The sequence below is a fragment of the Mesoplodon densirostris genome, chromosome 10, assembly GCF_025265405.1.
Source record: "Mesoplodon densirostris isolate mMesDen1 chromosome 10, mMesDen1 primary haplotype, whole genome shotgun sequence".
Taxonomy (NCBI): domain Eukaryota; kingdom Metazoa; phylum Chordata; class Mammalia; order Artiodactyla; family Ziphiidae; genus Mesoplodon; species Mesoplodon densirostris.
The window spans coordinates 69412346-69436277 of record NC_082670.1 but is presented as its reverse complement, the minus strand read 5'-3'; the positions used below and the strand labels follow the sequence as shown (position 1 = coordinate 69436277).

The following is a 23932-nucleotide window of genomic DNA, read 5'->3' as shown; positions in this document are numbered from 1 at the left end:
CTTAGACCATGGTGCTGGCCAGTGGAGGACAAGATGGGGCCATCTGCCTGTGGGATGTGCTGACTGGCAGCCGGGTCAGCCACATGTTCGCTCACCGTGGGGATGTCACCTCCCTCACCTGTACCACCTCCTGTGTCATCAGTAGTGGCCTAGATGACCTCATCAGCATCTGGGACCGCAGCACAGGCATCAGGCTGTACTCCATTCAGCAGGTAGGCATGTTGGGGGCCACGGGATTCTCGGTGTTTTAGGGAAGGATTCGACACCGAGCCTGTCCTGTCCTTGCCTCCAGGACCTGGGCTGTGGTGCAAGCTTGGGTGTCATCTCAGACAACCTGCTGGTGACCGGCGGCCAGGGCTGTGTTTCCTTTTGGGACCTAAACTACGGGGACCTGTTACAGACAGTCTACCTGGGGAAGAACAGCGAGGCCCAGCCGGCCCGCCAGATCCTGGTGCTGGACAATGCTGCCATTGTCTGCAACTTTGGCAGCGAGCTCAGCCTAGTGTATGTGCCCTCTGTGCTGGAGAAGCTGGACTGAGGGTGGGCCTCCCTGCCTGTCTGGCTGGGGTGCTCTTTGGGGCAGTGTGCTGGACCTGGACTGGGGAAAGAGCTGAATCTTTGGGAAGCTGCCTCTGAACTGTCCTGTCCTGCCTCATGACTGTAATATTAAATTTTTTTTAAAAATCACATCAGCCAGGGGCTTTGTGAGCCGCTTGCGTCTTCCCCTGGGTGCGCTCTGGCATCGTTTACACCCTCCTGGTGCCTGAAGTACAGCACTTGGTTAGACAGTTCTCAGCTCAGAGCAGCTCCTGCCAGAAGCCATACAAGTCAGAGGAACAGTTTACAGGCTGGGGAAGTTTAGCAAGCCAGCACTAGAGGCCTTCTTGCATAACCACTTCAGAGGTGTGGAAACCAAGGTGACCCCCTCCACCTCCACACTCGCTAAAGAAAGGTGGTGCTGCTGGGGCCCAGCCCCCCACCTCCCGGGGAGCAGCGCAGAGCAGAGACACTGGCCACAGAACAGGTTTGTTTATTCAACAGCAAAGAGCTGAAAATGTCAGGTCCCACAAAGGAGCAGAACCTGACCCAAGACCCGTGGTGTATCTCTATCCCATAGAGCTGTGGGCTGGGCCAGGCAGGGCTGAAGGCAGCAGGAATGGGAGTAAGACTAGGCCCCACCTCAAGAGGGGCAGACTGGCATGGGAGACAATGTAGTGCAAACCCTGTTCAGGTCTTGTTGAGTGTCCAGAGTGGATCCAGAAGGCTGAGGGGGTCGTCAGTGGGCCGGGCAGCCCGCAGACCCTGCCCGTTATGGGCTTGCAGAAAGTTCTGCTTGCTCATCCGCTGTTTTCCCCTCAAGGAGCTGTCCAGAGAGAAGGCCTCAGGAGTTAGGGAGGCCAGCAGCTCCAGGGAGGAGGAGGGGGGCCCCAGGCTGGGGACCTCAGGTACCGGCTGCTCCTCCTCAGGCGGGGGGGCCTCAGGCAGGGGTGAAGAGAGAGGGGGTGGGGAGGAGGATGGGAGCTGGGTGGACTCTGGGAGGCTGGGTGGTGGCAGGCCTGGGGGCTCTACAGGGCCTGGCAGGCCGGCAGCCGGGGAATCCAAGCCCCCAGGAGGCCGGATGCTGAGCTTGGCGATAGTGGCCTGGATGGAGCTGATGGGCACATCCCCACCGAGAACCAGGTCCTGGGAGTCCTGAGGAAGGTGATTCTGAGGAGACAAGAGTGGGTGAAGACGGAGTCCACGAGGCCCTGTCAGTCCCAGCAGCCCCCAGGGGCTCCCTCCCTCACCTTCTGGGTGACACTGGTGCCAGCTGAGGGCTTGCACGGAAGGGGCACGCCGTGGCGCTGCAGGACCTGCTCCACGTGTTTCACCACCGCCTCATGGCAGAACCTGAGATGCAGCTGCAGGGGCGCATTGGGCCTGGTCAGCCGGGCGGGGCCCGTCACCCAGGATGGAGGGCCCATCCCAGCTCCCGCCCGGGCCCTCACCTTCTCCTGCAGCATGTGTTTCCTCTGCTGCCGCATGCGCCGCACCAGCTGAGGCAGCTCAGGGATTCCACTCCCAGCCTCCACCTCCTGCACAGCCGCGTAGAGCAGCGCGAAGGCTCCCGTGCGGCCCACCCCGGAGCTGCGGCAGGAAGGGGCTGTGAGGCCAGCCCAGGAGCCCCCAGAGGAGGGCCGCTTGGGAGCTACCCACACCTACCTGCAGTGGACGACGACGGGCGTGTGCAGGGGGCGCTGATGCAGGTAATGAGCGTGCACCTCCTGGATGAAGTGCAGCAGGTTGCTGGGGCTGTCCGGCAGGCCTCTGCAGGGTGGGGCGGTGTCTCTAAGCCAGACCTGCTCGAAGGCCGCACCACCCTCCCAGCCCCCCAACCACTGCCCAGGGGAGCAGACGCACAACTCTGGCCACGTGGGGAAGTGGAGGTGCACGAGTGAGCGCTTGAGGCTCTGGTCCCGGAACTGCAGGCTCAGCACCCGCTCCACGTGGGTCTCGGTGGTGCGGACACTGCTCAGGGCCAAGCTCAGGGCACCGTGCACCATGGGCTGGCCCCTCTCGGTAGGGAAGTAGCGAGCCACCTTTTGCTGAAGGACAAACAGGGCAGTTAGGGCTGGTTTTCCAGTTTCCCTGCTGGGCACCCACCAACCAACCTCTCCCTCTCACCTTTTCCATCTCGGCCTCAGACACGAGCATGACAATGACTGACACTTTCTGCTCATGCACCATGAGCCAGAAGTCGGCAGCTGTGCCAGGCAGGGGGGCCTGGGTGGCCACCAAAGGTGGGCAGTACGGTGAGAGCCCCTCCACGCGGCTGGCGTTGATGTAGTCGTCCTTGCCCGAGCGCAGCACCACACGGTTGCTGTCGTAGGGCATGACGTCCTGGTGCCGGTTCTTCAGTGAGTAGCAGCGGGCGATGGCGATGGAACGGCCACGGGCATCGTGCTCCTGTGCGTCTTGCAGCTCCCGCCAGACAGCGTCCAGAGCCCCTGCATCGCCCAGCTGGCCCCGAAAGGCCTCCAGCTCCTGCTGCAACTGCTGCAGCCTCTCTGGGTGCTCGTAGGGGTCCTGCTCGATCAGCCGCAGGGCCTGTGGCCGCCGGCCCTCAGCTGCATCCACCTTAGTAGGCTGCAGCAGGGGCTGCCCACCCCCAGGAGGCTGAGCGCCTCCATGCTGACTCTCAGGGCTGGAGGAGAGCAGATCTGCACTCGCAGCACCTCGGCGCAGACACACGGCTGGCTCTGCTGCAGGGGGCCGAGGAGGGACGGGGCCGGGCCCCGGTGATGGGGCAGGTGAAGGCACCAGGTGGGGAGTGGGGGCAGGCTGGCTGGCAGGCGGAGGGCCTCGAATGGAGAGTGGGGGTGCCTGGGGGCCCCGGGGCCTGGGGGAAGGGGCAGGACCATATGCCAGGGTGGGATGGGGAGGCTGAGGGGGCCCAGGGCTGGGGAAAGGCAGCACCCCTGAATGGGGGGGCAGGGGGTCCTGAGAGGGGCCTGGGTAGAGCTGGGTGTGCAGGGTGGGTGGTGGCTGCCCCAGGACACCAGGCTGAGGGGCAAAGGGATAGGGAGTCTGGGGGGGTACCAGTCCTGAAGCCTGGGGTGGGAAGAGGTGCGGATGCTGGAGTGGAAGGGGCTGCTGGGGAGGCTGGGGCCCAAACACCGCTCGTGTGGGATGAGGCTGGGGCCCAGTCCTCGGGGCTGAAAAACCTGGGGGCATCCCAGGAGAAAAGTGGTGCTGGGCTGGGGGAGCTGCGAGGGGTGGCTTGGCCCCCATCGGGTAAGTGTAGGGCACGGGCAGTGGCTGGGGGGGCGGCCCCGGGAAGCGGGGCCGGGGAGGAGCAGGGGCAGGGTTTGGCCGTGGTGCCGTGTGGCTGGAGATGGGGGCCTGGACGCTATCTACTGTGGTGGTGGCTGGCCGAATCCCCACGGCCAACTCAGGGCCCGAGAACTGGGGAGGTGGGGCTGAGGGCAGGCCTGCAGCTGGTGGGGTGGGCCCCACCCCCCCATAGGGACTGCTCACCATGCCGTGCTGTGGCGAGGATCGTGGCATGAGGCCCAGCTCTGGTGTGTAGGCCCCGGGTGTGTAGAGAGCAGGTCCAGGTGCCATGGCCACCACAGGGTGCCCTAGGGCCTGGGGGGCCCTGGGCTGCAACATCTGGGCGGGGCCTGAGTAGGTACCAGGCGGTAAGGTGCCTGAGAGATAGTGGGGTCCTGGGCCTGCAGAGCTGGGGAAGGGGCCGGGGGGGAAGTGGAGTGGGGCAGCGGCCCCCAGGAAGGTGTCGGGGGGCAGGCTGCGCAGCTCCTCAGGCAGGTCCCCGGCCTCCACTGCCTCGCCCTCCTCCCTGCGGGGCAGCAGCGGCTTTGGGGCCGTGGGCCGTGGCGGCGGCTTCTTTTTCAGCTCCCTGTGGGATGAGGTGGGGAAGAAGTGGAGCCACACCCCGCCTCAGCCTGACCTCGGTCTGGGCTGCAGCCACACCCCGGCCCCGGGGCCACACTCACCTGTCCAGGAGCTGCTGGCGGGCTGCCTCGCGGGCCTGGCAGGTGGACTGTGCCCGTTCCAGGAGAGCAGCCACCTTGCTCTCCAGGTCTGCATAGAAGTCCTTGCCCTCCTGGGACTTCTTCATCAGGTCCTCATAGGCTTCATAGGAGGCCACCAGGGTCTGCAGCGTGGAGTTCCACCTGGCGGGCAGAAGGGCCGGCAGGAGGTGAGTAACTGGAGCCCAGCTCTGGGCAGGACTGGGTAGACGCACAGGGCTAGACACTGACTTTTGGTCCAGTTCACTGAGCACCCGCCGCACAGATGCGTACTGCACGTTGGCCTCTGTCAGTGCCCGGAGAATGTTGTCCTGGGCGGCCAGGTTCTGCTCCAGGTACACCCTCAGCTGGTCATACTTCTTCAGCTGCTCCTCAAACAGCTTCTGAGGGAGTGCGTTGGGGGGTGGAGGACAGACACTCAGGGCCTCACCACCTAAGGGTGGAGCCCAGAGTCAGCCCCTGCACACTGCTCACCCAGCCCCACCTTTATCTCTGAGTGGTCTGTGGTAACCAGTGACGCCGTGATGTCATCCTTCTGGATAAGCTCACGCAGCTGCTGCTCCAGGGACACACGCTGGTCCCGCATCTCCTGCACCTTGGCCAGGATGCGCTTCAGGTTCTGCAGCACTGCCTTGTCCTCTGGGAGCGGCAGTGGTCAGTGAGGCCAGAGAAAACCCCAGCACCAAGCCTCTCCCCATGGGGACAGGAAGGGGGCTCACCTGGGGTGAGGGCTGGCGTGGGCAGGGCGGCCCGGACCTGGTCCAGAGGCCCACTGAGCAGGCGCAGGTTGCCAACATGCAGATTCATGGCGCGGTGCAGCTCGCTGTTGGTGAAGGAGGCCTTCTCGTGGACCTCCATGTACTTGGCCCATTCTCGCCTCACCTCTGCCAGCTCGGCCTTGGAGACAGCCGTGCTGGCCCCTGCCTGGCTCACTGCCTCCTGCATCTTCTGTTCTAGCAGCTCATCCTCCTCCAGCAGGTCCCTGATGTCCTTCAGGGAGGCCTCCACATCCGTGAACACACCTGACAGTACTGGGGGCATGTTTAGAGGAGGTGGGGTCAGCTCCTGTGGCAGGCAGACCAGGCATCCAATCTGGCCCATCCCCCAGGAGACAGAACTGCCCCCTCCGTCAGGCTTGTGTGCAGCCCAGTGCTGGCTGAGCAGTGCAGACAGAGGGCACACAGGGTGCGGTGGTTCACCGAAGTGTGCAGTCGGTGCTGTGACGGGCTGGGAGGGGTGAAAACCTCCATCCTCGGTCAACAAGGGACACAGAGAAGGCTGCAGCAGATGACTCCCACGTTCCTGCCCTCCACCTGCTTGCTTTTCCTCCTTACTCACCTTGCATGGACTGGACGAGGTTCCTGACAGTGTCGGGCCGGACGCTGAGAGCCGCACACTTCTCCATGAGCTGGGGTGGGATGTGGCTGTAGGCATCAAGGTTGTCCACTGTCTCGGGATCCAGCTGCATTGAATCCATGAACTGGCTGTTGAGGGGCAACGGGACCAGGTGGGTGCTGGCTCAACCCCTCAGCTACACAAGGAGCCCACTAGGGCAAGCCCCCACCACTGAAGCAAGGTCTGAGGTCCTAGCAGACAACAAATCAGCATCTCAACTGCCACCACAGAACATGCCCAGGGCACTGCTGAAAACAATGGGACATCCTCCTCTCAAGATGCGTGACTCTCAACTTACAAATCTAGCATACAAGACCCTGGGCAGGGAGGGCGCAGCCAGGAGGCCTGCTGGTGCCAACAGACCTTTCATTGACTCCTCTCCCTGTCGCAGGCAACACTGGGGACCCCACAGAGGTCTGGTGTGTACCCTCCATGCCTCCCACCCGAGCCCTGCACTCACTCCAGGACCTCATTCTTGTCCTCAATCTTGGCCATCATCTCCCGAAGCAGCTTGGCCTTCTCCTCACTGCAGGAGAAGTGACAGCAATTTGCTGGAAGCCCATGTCTGTTGAGATATCCCAACCCGACCTGGGCTAATAGGGCCTGCCTGTCCCGCCCACCTGTACAGCGACGAGGCTTCATGGGCAGCCATGGGTACCAGTTTGGTGAAGATGTCAGGGCCCGTAACAGCTGGGTCTGTGGGATTCACTGGTAAGGGCTTCACCAAGGGGGCACCTGGGAGGGGTGAGGAAGAATCGTGGAGACCAGGCCCACTCGAACCTCGACTGCCTCTCTTCTGTCCCATCTTCAGCCCCTACCCCGATCCTTGGCCTCCCTTCAGCTTCAGACCTTTTACAGGCTGAAGGGTGTCCAGTGCTGGGACAGCCTCGTGGTAGATGAAATCATTGTCCTTCTTGGCAGAATTGTATCTGGGGGTCAGGAGAAGGAGGAATGGGGAGTCTTGAGTGATCAGCAGGGATCCAGGACCTAGCCTCCCACGTGGGCCACTACTCTCTGGCCCTGGTGGCTTCCTCCCAATGATGCAGGCAAAAGGCCAAGACCCTTCCTAACAAGAAGGAACCAGAGCCACCCCGAACCCCAGAAACTCACTTTCCCCCAATGACGTCCATAGTGAAGCGAAGTGCGTCTTGCACAGTGTCAGGCTGGCCCTGTAGGGTAGGGATGGGGGTGCTCAGTGCCAACCACAGCCAGTGCTAGGACACCCCTCAGCCCCACCAGGCTTGCTCCTTGTCTTCTCAGGCTCTTCCTCATCTTTACCTTGGCCAGCTTGATGGCTTCATTGAGCTTGTCCAGGGCACTCTGGAAGTACGCGACCTGCGGGGGACAGAGACCAGTCCGTCCTTCCCTGCTTGGACCCTACTCCTTCCGCCACCCCAACCCCCACCGAGCCTGTCTGGCCATCAGGTGACCCATCAGAAGACAAGGAGCTGAGGAGGTAGCCACGCGCCAGCCCAGCCAACAGCACGACGCTTAGTGTCTACCTTCCAGCTCCACCCCACAGCCTGCATCTCCCACCAGCCATCCCCGAGGGGAGCCTGCTGCGCCTCCTCTGTCCCCTGGGGATGAAGGCTGCACACTTGGGACAACACATGAGAAACACCAGGTCTACGGCGGTGGTGGGGGGCAGCCAGCGATGTGGGGGTGAGAGACAGAAGAAGGGTCCCCACGAGGATCTGACCAACAAGGCTGGGACCAGTCCAGAGTCCCCTCCTTGCCACAGCTCACTCACCCGCTCTCCGAACTTCTGCTGCTCCTCAGCCTGCTTCCCCATGTGCAACTGAGAAAGAAGAGATGTCACTACTTACTTCCTGAGCTACGGCAACTCAGCCCAGCCCAGCCCTGGTGGCCACGGTGCCCTCACATGAGCCACAGCCGCAAAGTAGTAGATCTTCATCTGTACCAGCTTCTTCCAGTCCTTCTGGATCCGGCCCAGCAGTGAGGCGGTATCGGGGTTCTCCAAGGCCCGGCACGCCTCCTTGTAGTAATCCACCACCTAGAAGCCAGGACAGCGCTATAAGTTGGGGATCGGAAGTAAACCAAAAGCCTGGCATCAGTCCCTTGTGGGCCACCGTCTATCCCTGTCCCTACCTGTGCACTGATGCGAGCCACCAGAAAGCTCTTCCTGTTGTCCAACATGGACTTCTCCAGAAGACACTCCTGAGCCTGGCCCTGGAAGAGCAGATGGAGATGCACTCCATTCCTCACCGGCACAGACCACACGGATGCCCTCTCCACCCAGCCTCCCGCACTCCAAGCAGCACAGCCCTGCTCCTGATCCAGCTGGGGCTCAAAAGATCAAAGCCTCTGATCTTCCCTCACTGCCATGTGCACAGGACCTCTAGGATCCAGCCCTAACCGTGCCCGCCCCTGGGTTCAACTCGGCCCCAACAAGGGCATCTCCTCACCAGCATGAGGTTGACATTGAGAGTGAGGATCTGCCGGCTCATGTCAACGCTGTAGGCTTGAGGGAAGTGCTCACGCAGGTAGGCAAAGGCACCTGCTGCGCACTGGAAGTGAGTGCAGGAGACCTTCATGCCCTGGGAGAGAACAGGGGAGGATGCCAGAAGCAGAGCCACAGAGCTGCCTGTGTCCTCTCCACGGGGCAGGATTCACACTCTGGAGGCTGACAATACTCAGCACCCCTCCCTGGTTCTGTCCTACGGCCCACCCACTGCCCCTACCCTCCTCACCTCCTCAGACATGCGCTTGTCCATGGCCCCCAGCATGGAGTGCAGCGCCCCTGGGGAGGCAAAGAACACGGGGTCAGGGCTAGCCTGGGACTGCTGGTGTCACCCATGATCAGGACAACAGGGGTCTGGGGCAGTTGGACCAAGGGCACCAAAGCTGGAGTAAACGGAGTCTCGGTCTCTGGCTCTGCACCAGGCAGGGATGGGGTGGAAGGGAAGGGGCTCCTGCCGTCCACATCGCCTACAAGTCCAGTCTCAGTGCCTCAGGGATGACTACATAGGACTTGGGGCTCCCCAGGCTGAGGCTGAGCCATCAGGGTTGACGGCAAGGCAAGTCTAGGCCAGCCTTGTTCTCCTCCTGTTGGAAGCAATCCAGAGCCACACAGGGGGCCGGGATCTGTCCAGTCAGAAAAGAGAGGCCACCCCTCTGGGCCGGAGCACACTAGCAACACCATGTGGCAGCCAGCCTAGTAGAGCCTCTCCCCAGCAGGGTGGCTCCCTGTGGGCCAGAAGAGAGGCACCAGCAGGGCTGTGGGAAGGCAGCGGGAGGGTCAGAATCCAGGCGTCTTCCATCAGCCCACTGCCCTTGTGGCCTCCTGCTGAGCTGAGATGGGGTGGGCAGGGCTGGGAGGTAGGGCCATGGGGAAGGGGTTAGGTAGCTCACCAAGGTTGTAGAGAATGCAGGCCTGCTCATACTTGATGTCTTCATGGGCCACAGACTTGCCTGAGAAGATCTCAGTCCTGTGGACAGGCCACCCCAGTCATCTCGAGTGAAGGAGCTGGTGAAGCAACCCACCACCCCCAGTGTGGCATAGGATGGGAGGGAGGCCTGGGGAGACCACACCAAGCCACTCCCCATGCTGTGCAGCAAGGAAAAGAAAGCGGTGGGGGCGGGGGGGGAGAGGGGCATCCCCACCGCCCAGACACCCCTGGGCTGTCCCAGGCAACCTCCAGGCTCCCCCCAGCCCTGCCAGCTCTCACCAGGTGACAGAAACAGCGGCCTCCTGGCCTGCGCCCATGGGGACCCGACTCTGCAGGTAGTGGAGCTGGCCCAGGTACTTGCGGAGGACACTGCAGCCCTCAAAGTCCCGTGGGACACGAACAGCATTCTGGGGGATGGATGGAAGAAGCAGGCCTACTGTCATTTGGAGTAGAAGACAGGCAGGGCTGTCCACCCACAAATGCCCAGGAAATAATCGGAGCTGGGGGACTGCACAGTCTAAGGGACCCAAAGAAAGCCTGCAGTTACCTGTAGTCATTCCACAACCATCCTACCAGCCAGGACTGTTGGACTGAATCATTCCCACTTTTCCAGGAGGCAGTTTAAAACATGCATTAAAAATTTTAACGTACTTAATGTTTGACCCACAGTTCTGTATCTAAAAACATACAGTAAGAAATCCAGAAAAGCAAATGCTTGGATGAGCATGCAAGGATATTTATCACAACATTAACAGGGCCAAATACTGGATGCCACCAAAACTTCCATTACAGAGGATTAAATAAATTACGTCAAGGCTACCCACAAAAGAGAATACTCTGCAGCCATGAAAACTGAAGACAAGGATCTCTACTGATATGTTAAGACGTCCATAACACATTTATTGTTGGGGGGGAAAAAAGCATGTAACAGATGAGCAACATAATTTCATTTTTATAAAATCATATGGAAATTGATATCAACTAGGTATATAAACAGAGAGGAAAAAATCTAGACAGTTAAGTGATTATCCCTGGATAGTAGGGTTTAAGTAATTTATCTTATTCTATACATGCATACAGAGACATATTTGATTCTTTATATTGCTTATGTATTCTTTTATACGAACAATTTTCAATTTTTATAGTAAGCAATAAATCTAGTCCCATTTGGGGAAAAAAACAAAACAAAGTGAACCCTCTGCTCAAACAAACAGAAGAAGAGACAGTATGCCCTCCAAGAAGCAGGTGCACAAAGAGTGGAGGGGCTAGAATCACTGTGCATACCCTAACCCCACCTGCTGGAGCGACCAGAGATCCCCACACCAGGGTTCCAGCAGCCGAGGGGCCCAGTAGAGAGCTGCTGGGCACCAGCTAGAAGAAATCCTCTAGGGGACTTCCCTGGTGGTACAGTGGTTCAGACTCCGCACTCCCAATGCAGGGGTGGGGGGCACAGGTTCGATCCCTGGTGGGGGAACTAAGATCCTGCATGCTGTATGGCGCACCGTCCCCCCCCACCAAAAAAAAAAAATCCTCTAGGACAAGACACTCCAGAGCTGGGCTCTGAGCCTTCTGTCTGGGATGCTCAGAAGGGATGTGGATACCCTGTGGAACATCAGAGGAGGAAGAGTCCAGCACCAGTCCACTCAACACCACTTCCCAGCAGTGTCTTGGGGGACCATCTCCCCTCTGGGCCTCAGTCTCCTCTTTCAACAGGAATGCTAAGCTCCCTCTCTGCCCTCTAGAACGCCCACTGCAAGGATAAGGTGTGTCACAGCCATACTGCTGAGGTGCCACCTCGAGGGGCCTATCCCACAGGCCAAGGCTTCTCATATAGTCATTCTTATCACTCCCCTCCCCATCATACTTCCACCATAATGAAATGGCACTTAACATTTTCCATTTTTTAAAGTGGAGCCACATCCTAAGCAGTTAACATCTCTAAGATAACAGGTATGATGTGCTAGCTACACATTTTTAAAATACTAAAGAATATACAAAAAGATTAAAAAATGTTTGTCTTCGTACTTCCTAAAACCATCTTTGGGAAACAATGGAAGCAACCCTCCCTCCAGGTCATGGAGATTCACCTGCATCCTTTAATCCAACCAAGAATGCAGCTGCCTCTTGTCCCACCCTGGTCTATCACACTCTGAGGAACTGCATGTGGTAGGAGTAGAACAGAACAGGGGAGTCTGAAAGCAAGCCCAGCCGCCACACCACACCCACTCGCCCACCCTCCAACAACCCCCTCGCCACCTCTGTCAGTTTTATTCCCTGTGATCACAGAACCAAAAATTTACTCCAGAGTAACTGAAAAGTCTTCTTAAAGAATTACTTCAGGGCTTCCCTGGTGGTGCAGTGGTTAAGAATCCGCCTGCCAAGGTAGGGCACACGGGTTCGAGCCCTGCTCTGGGAAGATCCCACATGCCACGGAGCAACTAAGCCCGTGTGCCACATCTACTGAGTGTGCGCTCTAGAGCCCGCGAGCCACAACTACTGAGCCCATGTGCCACAACTACTGAAGCCCACGTGCCTAGAGCCCATGCTCCGCAACAAGAGAAGCCACCGCACCGCAACGAAGAGTAGCCCCCACTCACTGTAACTAGAGAAAGCCAGTACGCAGCAACAAAGACCCAACTCAGCCAAAAATTCAATATAAAAATAGATAAATAAATAAATTTAAAAAAAGAATTACTTCAGGCCCAGTTTTACAGATGAGGAAACTGAGGCCCAGATCAGGAAAAGAGAATTGCCTACAGATTTCCAGATTATATCCACCTTCCATTTCCACTGCAAATCAATGAGTTATGGTAAAAGGTTAACTTGACTTATGCTGTCTCTGCTTTCTACATCTCTGTGCTTTCATAAATTTCCTGTAATTCACTAAAAACTGGACCAGTGTTCTAAAGCTTCTGTAATAGTTCATTTAGTTACTCTATTTTATTTTCACTTTATACACTGCTGAATCTGGGAGTTTTCTTGATCTGATAATTTTTTTTTCACTGAAATAATTATTATCACCGTTCTATGTAAGAAAGTTTGTTCTGTGGTTTCACTGAAGAAACACTGATCGAGTCCAACTCCCACACTCTTTCAATCAGTAACTCAAGCCCCAGGAAGGGGAAAGTGACTATCCTGATGTCCTTCTGTGAGCTATCTGTGCTGGGAATAGCCTCATCTTGGGGTTGGCTCTCTCCAGCCCACTGCTCTGTGCAGGCTGCCTGCCCTACACCATAAAGGACCTGCCTCAGACGAGGCTTTGGAGCTGGGTGACAATGCTCCCTCGAGGGTGTTTTGTGTGCATGTGCACCTGTGTGCACAAAACAATGGTAGTCTGAGGGGTTAAGATTATCTCATTAGTTTTCAAACTCTTCAAACAAATTTTTTTTTTAAATTTAATTTATGCAGAGTATTCTGGGAAGGTAGCAGAGTAGGAAGCACCAGAAATCTGTCTCCCCACATAGACAACAAATGCACTGGCAGAATCTGTCTGATGTAACTGTTCCAGAACTCCTGGAGTCTACTGAGGACTTTCAGATGTGCAGAGGAATGTTTGGATAAATTTTGGTGAATCTCAGCCCTTAGCATAATCACAGCTACCCAGTGCCCATCCCTGTGCAGGCAGCCTTGCATGTGTTTCTGGAGCAGCTTGCATACACAGCCTGTGGGCGCCAGGGTGGGCAATGAGGACGCTGTCCTCCAAATATCAGGGATCTGCTCTGATCAGGGCTGATCGCGCTGCTTCTGATCTCAGAGGTGCAAAGAGGAGGCGGACACTGTTGTTACACCTGCCCCTGCTGTTGCACTCCCCCTCTGGCTGAAGTGACTTCAAGGGGATTTAAAGCACCAGTGCTTCTCCCCCCATATCCCTTCATTTTTCTCTTTTTCTCCTTTTGGGAGCCAGATATTGAGAACTATTGGATTCAAAAGCAACCACATATTCAGAGGAAGTTAGACAGTCATCATGCACACCCAGGGGAAGGCAAAGGCTCAGAAAAAACCTGAGAAGACTTCAAGTCCACACCTCAGACTGATTCTTGGCACAGAGACAGCCTACAACACTCCAAACAAACAAACAAACAGCAAACCCTGGGAAAAGGGATGATTCTGATTTCCAGAGTCACCACATCATTAGATTCAAATGTCCGGTTTTCAACAACAAAAATACAAGACATATATAAAGAAATAGGAAAATATGACTCATTCAAAGGGACAAACAAACAAACAAACAAACTGTTCCTGAAAAAGATGTGATGACAGCTCTACTAGATAAACAACTGTCTTAAAGATACTCAAAGAACTAAAGGAAGATGTGGAAAAAAGTCAAGAAAACGACATAGGGAACAAAACGGAAATATCAACGAGACAGAAAACTTAAAAAGGAACCAAAAAGAAATTCTGAAGCTGAAAAGTACAATAACTGAGTTGAAAAATTCACTAGAGGGCTTTCCTGGTGGCGCAGTGGTTGACAGTCCGCCTGCCGATGCAGGGGACACGGGTTCGTGCCCCGGTCCGGGAAGATCCCACATGCCGCGGAGCGGCTGGGCCCATGAGCCATGGCCACTGAGCCTGCGCGTCCAGAGCCTGTGCTCTGCAACGGGAGAGGCCACAACAGTGAGAGGCCCACATACTGCAAAAAAAAAAAAAGAAAAAAAAAAAAAAGAAAAAAAAAAGAAAAATTCACTAGAGTGATTCAAAGGCAGATTTGAGTAGGTAGATGAAACCATCAGAGAAATCAAAGCTAGGACAATTGAGGGGACTTCCCTGGTGGTCCAGTAGGTAAGACTCTGTGCTCTCAATGCCGGGGGCCTGGGTTTGATCCCTGGTCGGGGAACTAGATTCTGCATGCAAGCCACAACTAAGAGTTCACATGCCACAACTAAGAAGTCCACATGCCGCAACTAAGAGTCTGCATGCCGCAACTAAGACCTGGCACAGCCTAAATAAATAAATATTTAAAAAAAAAAGTCTAGGACAACTGAAATTATCAAGTCTAAGGAACAGAAAGAAAAATTATTGAAGTGAACAGAGCCTAAGGGACCTGTGAGACACCATCAAACAGATAAACATACACATTGTGGAAGTCCCAGAAGAAGAGAGAAAGGGGCAGAGAGAATATGTGAAGAAATAATGGCAAAAAAATTTCCAAATTTGACTGAAGACATGAATATAAACATCCAAGACGCTTAATGAACTTCAAGTAAAATGAACTCAGAGACCCACACCAAGAAAAATTATAATCAAACTGTTGAAAGACAAAGAGAACCTGGAAAGCAGCACAAGAGAAGTGACTCATCAAATACAAGGAATCCTCAATGGGATTATCAGCAGATTTCTCATCAGAAACTTTGGAGAACTGAAGGCAGTACGTTGATATATTCCAAGTGCTAAAAGAAAAACACTGTCAACCAAAAATCCTATATCTGGCAAAACTGAGGAGAAATGCTTCAAAACTGAGGAGAAATCAAAAGACATTCCCAGCTAAACAAAAATTGAGGGAATTCACCACCACTAGATCTGCCCTACAAGAAATGCTAAAAGGAGTCCTATAGACTGAAATAAAAGGACACTTGATAGTAACTTGAAGCCATATGAAGAAATAAAGATCCCAGTAAAGGTATGCTGTACATGGGCAATTATATAAGCTAATATTATTATAACACTGGTGTGTGACTCCACCTTTTGTTTTCTACATAAGAGACTAATAGTTTTAAAAAATTCAATTTACACACAGTAGTCTTTAAAGAATATATCTTTAACATATATAAACATACCAATTAATTATCCCTGCTTTGGGGGGAAGATACAATCTCCTACACTTTGAAATTATAAATAAAAATTTTATTTAAATCCTCTTTTGTTATTCAAATAGAAACAGTTGTTTTTAACTACTTTCAAACAGAGTAGCAAATGAGATAATTCACCTTTCTGACAATTTTTTCTTCCTCTTAAGAACAGTGTCACCTTCTTTAAAAGGCAGGTAAGTTCCTCTACTTCAACATAATAAAGGCTATATATGAAAAGCCCTTGGCTAACATCATACTAAGTTAGTAAAAGACTGAAAACTTTTCCTCTCACACAAGAAACAAGATGACAAGGATGCCCACATCAACCACTTGTATTATCACAGTACTGGAAGTTCCAGCCAGAGCAATCAGGCAAGAAAAGGCATCCAAATTAGAAAGGAAAAAGCAAAATTATCTCTTTTCACAGACATGAACTCATATGTAAAAATACCCTTATAGATTGCACCAAAAAAATCTGTTAGAATTAATCAATGAATTCAGTGAAGTTGCAGGATACAGAATCAATGCACAAAAATCAGTTGTTTCTAAACAATCACAATTAAAATTTTTTTGAATTTCAATTCCAATAGCATCAAAAAGAATAAATTACTTAGAAGTAAAATTAACCAAGAAGGCCAAAGACTTGCGTAGAGAAAACTACAAAACATTGCTATAAGAAATTAAAGACATAAATAAATGGAAAGACGTCCGATACTCATGTATTAAAAGACTTAATATTGTTAAGGTGGCAAGCCTCCCTAAAGTGATACAGTTTTTAGATTTTACTTTTTTACGGATTCAGTGCAATCCACATCAAAATCCCAATGGCATTTTTTGCAGAAATAGAAAAATCCATCCTAAAAATTCATATGGAATCTCAAGGGACCCCCCCCCACAAATAGCCAAAACAATCTTGAAAAAGAAGAATAAAACTGGAGATCCCACAATTCCTCATTTCAAAACCTATTACAAAGCTATAATAATCAAAACAGTTTGGTACTGGCATAAAGACATATGGACCAGTGGAGTAAAAGAGAGTGCCCAGAAATAAACCCTCAAATATATGGTGTTATGGACTGAATAATGCGCCCCCTCACCAATTCATACTAAAGTCCTAACTCCCAGTACCTCCGAATGTGACTGTATTTTAGGAGGTAGAGCCTTAAAGAGGTAATTACAGTGAAATGAGGTCCTAGAGGTGGGCCCTAATCCAATATGACTGTTGTCCTTCTACAGATATATGTAGAGGGACAACCATGTGAAGATACAGGGAGAAGATGGTCATCCACAAGTCAAAGAAAGAATCCTTAGAAGAAGTCAGCTTTGCCAACACCTTGATCTCAGACCACTAGCCTCTACAACTGTGAGAAAATAAATTTCTGTTGTTTAAGCCAGCAGTCTGGGGTACTTGGTTATGGCAGCCAGAGCAAACTAATACACATAGTGAAATGATTTTTGACAGGGGTGCCAAGACCATTCAATGGGGGACAGTCTTTTCAATTTATGGTGCTGGGAAAACTAAATATCTACATGCAGAAGAGTGAAGCTGGAACCTTACTTTACACCATTTACAAAAATAAACTCGGCTTCCCTGGTGGCGCAGTGGTTGAGAGTCCGCCTGCCAGTGCAGGGGACGCGGGTTCGTGCCCTGGTCCGGGAGGATCCCACATGCCGCGGAGCGGCTGGGCCCGTGAGCCATGGCTGCTGAGCCTGCGCATCCGGAGCCTGTGCTCCGCAACGGGAGAGGCCACAACAGTGAGAGGCCCGCATACCACACACACAAAAAATAAATAAATAAACTAAAAATGGAGCAAAGACCTAAATATAAGAGCTGAAACTATAAAACTCTTAGAAGAAACAAAAGGGAAAATCATGGCATTGAATTTGGCAATGATTTCTTGGATGTGACTTGAAGAGCACAAGCAACAAAAAAAAAAATTGTAAACTGGACTACATCAAAATTTAAAACTTCTGAGCATCAAAAGGACACAACCAACAAAGTAAAAAGGCAACCCATGGAATGGAAGAAAATATTTGCAAATCATATATCTGATAAGTGGTTAATATCCAGAATATATGAAGAACTCCTACAACTTAACAACAGAAACTCGATTCAAAAATGGATAAAGAGGGACTTCCCTGGTGGCACAGTGGTTAAGAATCTGCCTGCCAATGCAGGGGACACGGGTTCAATCCCTGGTCTGGGAAGATCTCACATGCCGCGGAGCAACCAAGCCCGTGCACAACTACAGAGCCTGTGCTCTAGAGCCCGAGAGCCACAACTACTGAGCCCACGTGCCACAACTACTGAAGCCCACGCGCCTGGAGCCCATGTTCCGCAACAAGAGAAGCCACTGCAATGAGAAGCCCACGCACCACAACGAAGAGCAGCCCCTGCTCACCACAACTAGAGAAAGTCCGCACACAGCTACGAAGACTCAACACAGCCAAAAAATAAATGGATAAAGGGGATCAGAATCAAGATGGTGGAGTAGTAGGAGGTGGAACATATCTCTTCCCACAAATACATCAAGAATACATTTACAGATGGAACAATTCTCACACAACGCCTACTGAACACTAGCAGAAGACCTCAAACACCTGAAAGGACAAGAAAGATTGCCATGTAACTGGGTAAGACAAAAGGAAAAAAAATAAAGAGGAAGCAGATGGGTCCTGCACCCTAGGAGGGAGCTGAAGGAGAGAGGTTCCCACACCCTGGGAAGTCCCCTCACCAGCGGAAAGATCAGCTGGGACAGAAAAGAAGCTTCCAAGGCTCAGAGAGAGCAACAACCAGTTAGTGGCAGGCAGGACAGCCAGAGATTACACAGATGGGCCGTGCCACTGCCCTGTGCATCCCAGCCTTAGAAGCACCTTTGCTGGTATGGGCAGGGGCTGGGTGCTGGAACGTGGGGTTTAGAGGACAGACCCGGGGAGAGGACTGCTGTTGGCTGCATGGAGACAGCCTAAAGGGGCTGGAGTGTGGGGCACAGCAACTAGGAGTGTTCATGGAAGAAGCCCAGGCTGCCACAGAAGCGAAGTGCCATTAAGTGGCACAGGAAGGGAGAGGTGGGGCCACCACTGCAGCCTCTTTCCCCACCCACCAGCTCCTACTTCCATAGGCTCTGGCCGCTGCCCCAGCTCCCTTCTGCCTGGGCAGGCCCAGGCACTCCAGCTGCCACTTTGGTTCCCTCCCACCTGGGCAGGCTCACAAATTCCAGCCACTGCTTCAGCAGCCCCGGGCGCAGACACCAGTGGGTTGCCCACACACAGAGGTGGGGCTGAAATCACAGCTGAGCCCCAGGGGCCGCGTGACTTAGGAAGCAGAGCTGAAATCTCTCCCTGTGGCTGAACGAACCACAGATTTACACCTCCGCTGCCAGCTTCGTAAATTCAGTGCCTGCAGAATATCTGAACAGAAAACTGGTGCTCCCATGGCTTGGACAGGTCTGGCCTTAGCAGCTGTGCGCATTGTGGGCGTGTACACCAGGCGGCTGGGCTGAGCCAGGGTCTGAGCTGCCTCCATAGCGCCCACAGAAGGTCCAGGTGCACGAGTATTGCAGTCTTGGGACCTGACTTCTGTGGATCTGTGCTGGTGGCATTGTGAAAACAAAGCCTGAGAGGTACCAGGGAGGGCTGCCAGCATACCTATGGTTGAGGTGGGGCTGAGGGCAGTGCCAATAACAGTGTACTCTGAGAGTCTGCACAATAGGTGAAAGGTGACACAATGGAGCACACTCACACGCGAACAGCTCAGGAGGAGGAGGAGTACTCAATGGCTCCTCTCCCAGTGGGCGCACCCCAATCCAACCTACCTTGCACCACATACCAGAAATGCAACTCAGAAACGGATCTGGGGCTTCTACTCCAACAACTGGGGAGCACACCCTGCCTCGGACAAGGCAGTGAAAACCACAGAGCAAAGAGGAGGCCCTGCTCAATATCCAGTGCTGGCTCTGGTCAGCACATCAGTCACACCTCCTATCAAGGGGATGATAGCCAGCATACAGTGAGGAAAGAGGTGGCAGGCATCCATACTAAAAACAGCCCTCACACCCAAAAATATTAAGCCCTCACAGGCTACACAGGAATGTTACCACATAAAAATAGCCCTCCAAGACCACAGTAGGCAACTGTTTCTCCTCAACTCATACAGCAAGAAAATATAAGTAAAATGAAGAAGCAGAGGAACCACTCCCAGTGAAAAGACCAAGAGAATTCCCCTGAAGAACAAACAATGAAGCGGACCTCTTCAGTCTAACAGACACCAAATTCAAAAAAGAGATAATGAGGGACTTATCTGGTGGCTCAGTGCTTAAGAATCTGCCTGCCAATGCAGGGGACACAGGGAAAATTCTACATGCCGCAGAGTAGCTAAGCCTGTGCACCACAACTACTGAGCCTGCATTCTAGAGCCCGTGCACCACAACTACTGAGCCTGTGCACCACAACTACTGAAGCTGATGCACCTAGAGCCCATGCTCTGCAACAAGAGAAGCCACTGCAATGAGAAGCCCGCACACCGCAATGAAGAGTAGCCCCCACTCGCCACAACTAGAGAAAGCCCACGCAGCAACGAAGACCCAATGCAGCCAAGACTAAACGAAAATAAAAAAGGAGATAATGAAAACACTGAAGGAACTGAGAAAAGCTATTGACAGAAATGCAGACTGCTGTAAAAAGGAACTAGAAATTATAAGGAAGAGCCAAGAAAAATTAGTGAATTCATTTGAAGAGATGAAAGCTGGACTAAAGGCTATGAACAGAGGAATGAATAATGCAGAACAAATAAGTGATCTAGAAGACAGAATAATGGAAATCACCCAATTAGAACAGCAGACAGAAACCCAAATAACAAAAAATGAAGGCAATATGAGACCTATGGCATAACATAAAGTGGGCCAATCTATGCATAATAGGGATCCAAGAAGGAGAAGAAAGAGAAAAAGGTAATGAAACTGTGTTTGAAGAAATTATGGTTGAAAACTTCCCAAACCTAAAGAAGGAAACATATCCAGATACAGGAAGCACAGAGGGTCCTGAACAAGATAAACCTAAACAGACCTACACCAAGACCATTAAAAAAAGTTAAAGATAAAGAGAGGATTCTAAAGGCAACAAGAGAAAAACAAAAAATTAATTACAAGGGAACCACCATAAGGTTATCAGCTGATTTCTCTACAGAAATGCTGCAGGCCAGAAGGGAGTGGCAAGATATATTCAAAGTCCCAAAAGGGAAAAATCTGCAACCCAGGACACTCTACCCAGCAAGATTATCATTTAGAATAGAAAGAGAGATAAAGAATTTCTCAGACAGCAAAAACTAAAAGAATACAGCAATACTAAACCTATCCTAAAGGAAATATTGAAAGGTCTCCTCTAAGTAGAAAAGTAGAGGGAATTCCCTGGCAGTCTAGTGGTTAGGACTCTGTGCTGCCACTGCAGGGGGCCTGGGTTTGATCCAGGTCAGGAAAGTAAGATCCCACAGGCCACATGGCACAGCCAAAAAATAAATAAATAAGAAAAGCAGTAAGAATCTACAGGAAAGAGAAAATCATAATTGGAAAGTAAATCATTTAAACAAGAAAGTACACAGATTTTTAAAATAATAAAAAAAAAATTTGTGAAAGCAATGATAACCACAATGAATGGCAAAAGGATAAACATGAAGATGCAAAAGAGGGCATCAAAATCATTAAATGTGGGAGAGGAGAGTAAGAAAATGTAGATTTTTTTTTCTAGAAGGTGTCTGAGCCTATTTGACTACCAGTCTAAAGCAAGTAGATATAGGAAGGAGTTAACATACTTGAAAAACAGGGCAACCACATAAAACAGATTCACAAAAAAACAAAAAGAAGAGAAGATAAGCGTAATACAAAAGAAAATCATCAAACCACAAAAGAAAAAAGAAAAAGAAAGGGACAAAGAAGAAATATAAAATCAACGGGAGTGCTCGCTTCAGCAGCCATATACTAAAATTGGAACAATACAGAGAAGATTAGCGTGGCCCATGCACAAGGATGATGTGCAAATTCATGAAGCGGTCTATTTTTTTTTTTGATACAGCCACTATGGAGAACAGTATTGAGGTTCCTTAAAAAACAAAAAATAGAACTACCATACGACCCAGCAATCCCACTACTGCGCATATATCCTGAGAAAACCATAATTCAAAGAGTCATGTACCACAATGTTCACTGCAGCTTTATTTACAATAGCCAGGACATGGAAGCAACCTAAGTGTCCATCAACAGATGAATGGATAAAGAAGATGTGGCGCATATATACAATGGAATATTACTCAGCCGTAAAAAGAAACGAAACTGAGTTATTTGTAGTGAGGTGGATGGACCTAGAGTCTGTCATACAGAGTGAAGTAAATCAGAAAGAGAAAAACAAATACCACATGCTAACACGTATATATGGAATTTACAAAAAAGTTATGAAGAACCTAGGGGCAGGACAGGAATAAAGACGCAGACATAGAGAATGGACTTGAGGACACAGGGAGGAGGAAGGGTAAGTTGGGACGAAGTGAGAGAGTGGCATGAACTTATATATGCCACCAAATGTAAAATAGATAGCTAGTGGGAAGCAGTGGCATAGCACAGGGAGATCAGCTCGGTGCCCTGTGACCACAGAGGGATGGGATAGGGAGGGTGGGAGGGAGATGCAAGAGGGAGGAGATATGAGGATATATGTGTATGTATAGCTGATTCACTTTGTTATAAAGCAGAAACTAACACACCATTGTAAAGCAATTACGTTCCAATAAAGATGTAAAAAATAATAATAAAAATAGAAATAAAAAAATAAAATCAATGGGAAAACAAGGTTTAAAATGGCAATAAATACATACTTTCCAATAATTACCTTAAATGTCAATGGACTAAATGCTCCAATCAAAAGATACAGAGTGGCAGACTGGATTAAAAAAATAAGAGCCTACAATATGCTGCCTACAAGAGACCCACTTTGGGGCAAAGGACACACATAGATTAAAAGTGAGGGGATAGAAAAAGATATTTCATGCAAACGGAAATGACAAGAAAGCAGGGGTCACAATACACATGTCAGACAAAATAGACTTTAAAACAAAGGCTATAAAGAAAGATAAAGAAGGACACTGTACAGTGATAAAAAGATCAACACAAGGAGAGGATATTACACTTGTCAACATATATGCACCCAATACAGGAACACCCAAATAAATAAAACAAATACTAACAGACATAAAGGGAGAAACTAACAAGAATACATTAACAGTAGGAGACTTTAATACCCCACTCACATCAATGGACAGATCTTTGAGACAGAAAATCAGTGAGGCAACAAAGATCTTAAATAATACAATAGAAAAGTTAAACTTAATTGATATCTTCAGGACATTACATCCAAAAAAACCCAGAATACACATTCTTTTCAAGTGCACATGGAACATTCTGTAGGACTGACCACATACTAGGGCACAAAACAAGCCTCAACAAATTTAATAGTATAGAAACTATTTCAAGCATCTTTTCTGACCACAACAGCATGAAACTAGAAATCAACCACAGAGAAAGAAACAAGAAAAAACCAATTACATGGAGACTAAACAACATACTACTAAAAAAAACCAATGGGTCAACAAGGAAAATCAAAGAAATTAAAAAATACCTTGAGGCAAATGACAATGAAAACACAACCATAAATACCTCTGGGATGCAGGAAAAGCAGTTCTTAGAGGAAAGTTCATAGCAATACAGCTCGTCCTTAAGAAACAGGAAAAATCTCAAATAAACAACCTAGCTCACCACCTAAAAGAATTAGAAAAAGAAGTACACACAAAACCGAAAGTCAGCAGAAGGAAGGAGATAATAAAGATCAGAGAGGAAATAAATAAAATAGAGATAAAAAAACAAGACAAAAAAATCAATAAAACCAAGAGCTGGTTTTTTGAAAGGGCAAACAAAATTGACAAACCTCTAGCCAGGCTCACCAAGAAGAAAAGAGAGAAGACACAAACAAAATAAGAAATGAAAGAGGAGAAATCACAACAGATACTGCAGAAATACAAAAAACCATAAGAGAATACTATGAATAATTATAGGCCAATGAATTTGACAACCTCAAAGAAATGGACAACTTTCTAGAAACATACAGCCCATCAAAACTGAATGAATGGGCTTCCCTGGTGGCAAAGTGGTTGAGAATCTGCCTGCCAATGCAGGAGACATGGGTTTGAGCCCTGGTCTGGGAAGATCCCACATGCCGCGGAGCAACTAGGCCTGTGAGCCACAACTACTGAGCCTGCGCGTCTGGAGCCTTTGCTCCGCAACAAGAGAGGCCACGACAGTGAGAGGCCCGCGCCCCGCAATGAAGAGTGGCCCCCGCTCGCTGCAACCAGAGAAAGCCCACGCACAGAAATGAAGACCCAACACACCCCCCCCAAAAAAAACTGAATGAATAAGAAATAGATAACTTGAATAGACCAATCCCTAGAAATGAAACAGAATGTGTAATTTAAAAAAAACCCTCCATACAAACAGAAGTCCAGGACCAGATGGCTTCACTGGGGAATTTTACTAAACATACAAAGAACTTATACCAATCCTTCCCAAACTCTTCCAAAAGACTGAAAAGGAAGGAACACTCCCAATGACATGCTATGAAGCCACCATCACCCTGATACCAAAACCAAAGATACTACCAAGAAAGAAAATTACAGGTCAATATCTTTGATGAATATAGACACAAAAATTCTCAAACCAAATCCAACAATACATAAAAAAGGTCACACACCACTATCAAGTTGGATTCATCCCAG

At 50.7% G+C, this 23932-nt stretch overlaps 2 protein-coding genes and 1 non-coding gene across 8 annotated transcripts in view; 2 read left to right on the top strand and 1 right to left on the bottom strand.

The window, feature by feature from the left end:
• Positions 1 to 687, top strand: part of SCAP (SREBF chaperone) — an 87190-nt gene extending 86503 nt beyond the window's left edge. For all 5 annotated transcript variants that reach the window (XM_060110147.1, XM_060110148.1, XM_060110146.1 and 2 more), the window contains 2 exons: positions 6 to 212; positions 293 to 687. In XM_060110147.1, the coding sequence (XP_059966130.1) occupies positions 6 to 212; positions 293 to 538 (453 nt within the window). In that variant the 3' untranslated portion in view covers positions 539 to 687. The remainder of the gene's footprint in view (positions 1 to 5; positions 213 to 292) is intronic.
• Positions 688 to 1014: 327 nt separating this feature from the next.
• The window catches only part of PTPN23 (protein tyrosine phosphatase non-receptor type 23), a 40576-nt gene continuing 17658 nt past the window's right edge, over positions 1015 to 23932 (bottom strand). For both annotated transcript variants that reach the window (XM_060109374.1, XM_060109375.1), the window contains 23 exons: positions 9617 to 9744; positions 9300 to 9376; positions 8639 to 8688; positions 8354 to 8485; positions 8037 to 8117; positions 7810 to 7941; positions 7678 to 7725; positions 7206 to 7262; positions 7038 to 7096; positions 6777 to 6856; positions 6548 to 6662; positions 6388 to 6453; positions 5871 to 6016; positions 5252 to 5563; positions 5017 to 5171; positions 4764 to 4915; positions 4497 to 4676; positions 2665 to 4399; positions 2401 to 2585; positions 2203 to 2307; positions 1989 to 2127; positions 1788 to 1901; positions 1015 to 1707 (listed from right to left, as the gene is read on the bottom strand). In XM_060109374.1, the coding sequence (XP_059965357.1) occupies positions 1228 to 1707; positions 1788 to 1901; positions 1989 to 2127; positions 2203 to 2307; positions 2401 to 2585; positions 2665 to 4399; positions 4497 to 4676; positions 4764 to 4915; positions 5017 to 5171; positions 5252 to 5563; positions 5871 to 6016; positions 6388 to 6453; positions 6548 to 6662; positions 6777 to 6856; positions 7038 to 7096; positions 7206 to 7262; positions 7678 to 7725; positions 7810 to 7941; positions 8037 to 8117; positions 8354 to 8485; positions 8639 to 8688; positions 9300 to 9376; positions 9617 to 9744 (4728 nt within the window). In that variant the 3' untranslated portion in view covers positions 1015 to 1227. The remainder of the gene's footprint in view (positions 1708 to 1787; positions 1902 to 1988; positions 2128 to 2202; positions 2308 to 2400; positions 2586 to 2664; positions 4400 to 4496; positions 4677 to 4763; positions 4916 to 5016; positions 5172 to 5251; positions 5564 to 5870; positions 6017 to 6387; positions 6454 to 6547; positions 6663 to 6776; positions 6857 to 7037; positions 7097 to 7205; positions 7263 to 7677; positions 7726 to 7809; positions 7942 to 8036; positions 8118 to 8353; positions 8486 to 8638; positions 8689 to 9299; positions 9377 to 9616; positions 9745 to 23932) is intronic.
• Positions 21075 to 21178, top strand: LOC132498111 (U6 spliceosomal RNA). Its single transcript, XR_009533723.1, has one exon. It is a non-coding gene; the product is annotated as a U6 spliceosomal RNA (small nuclear RNA).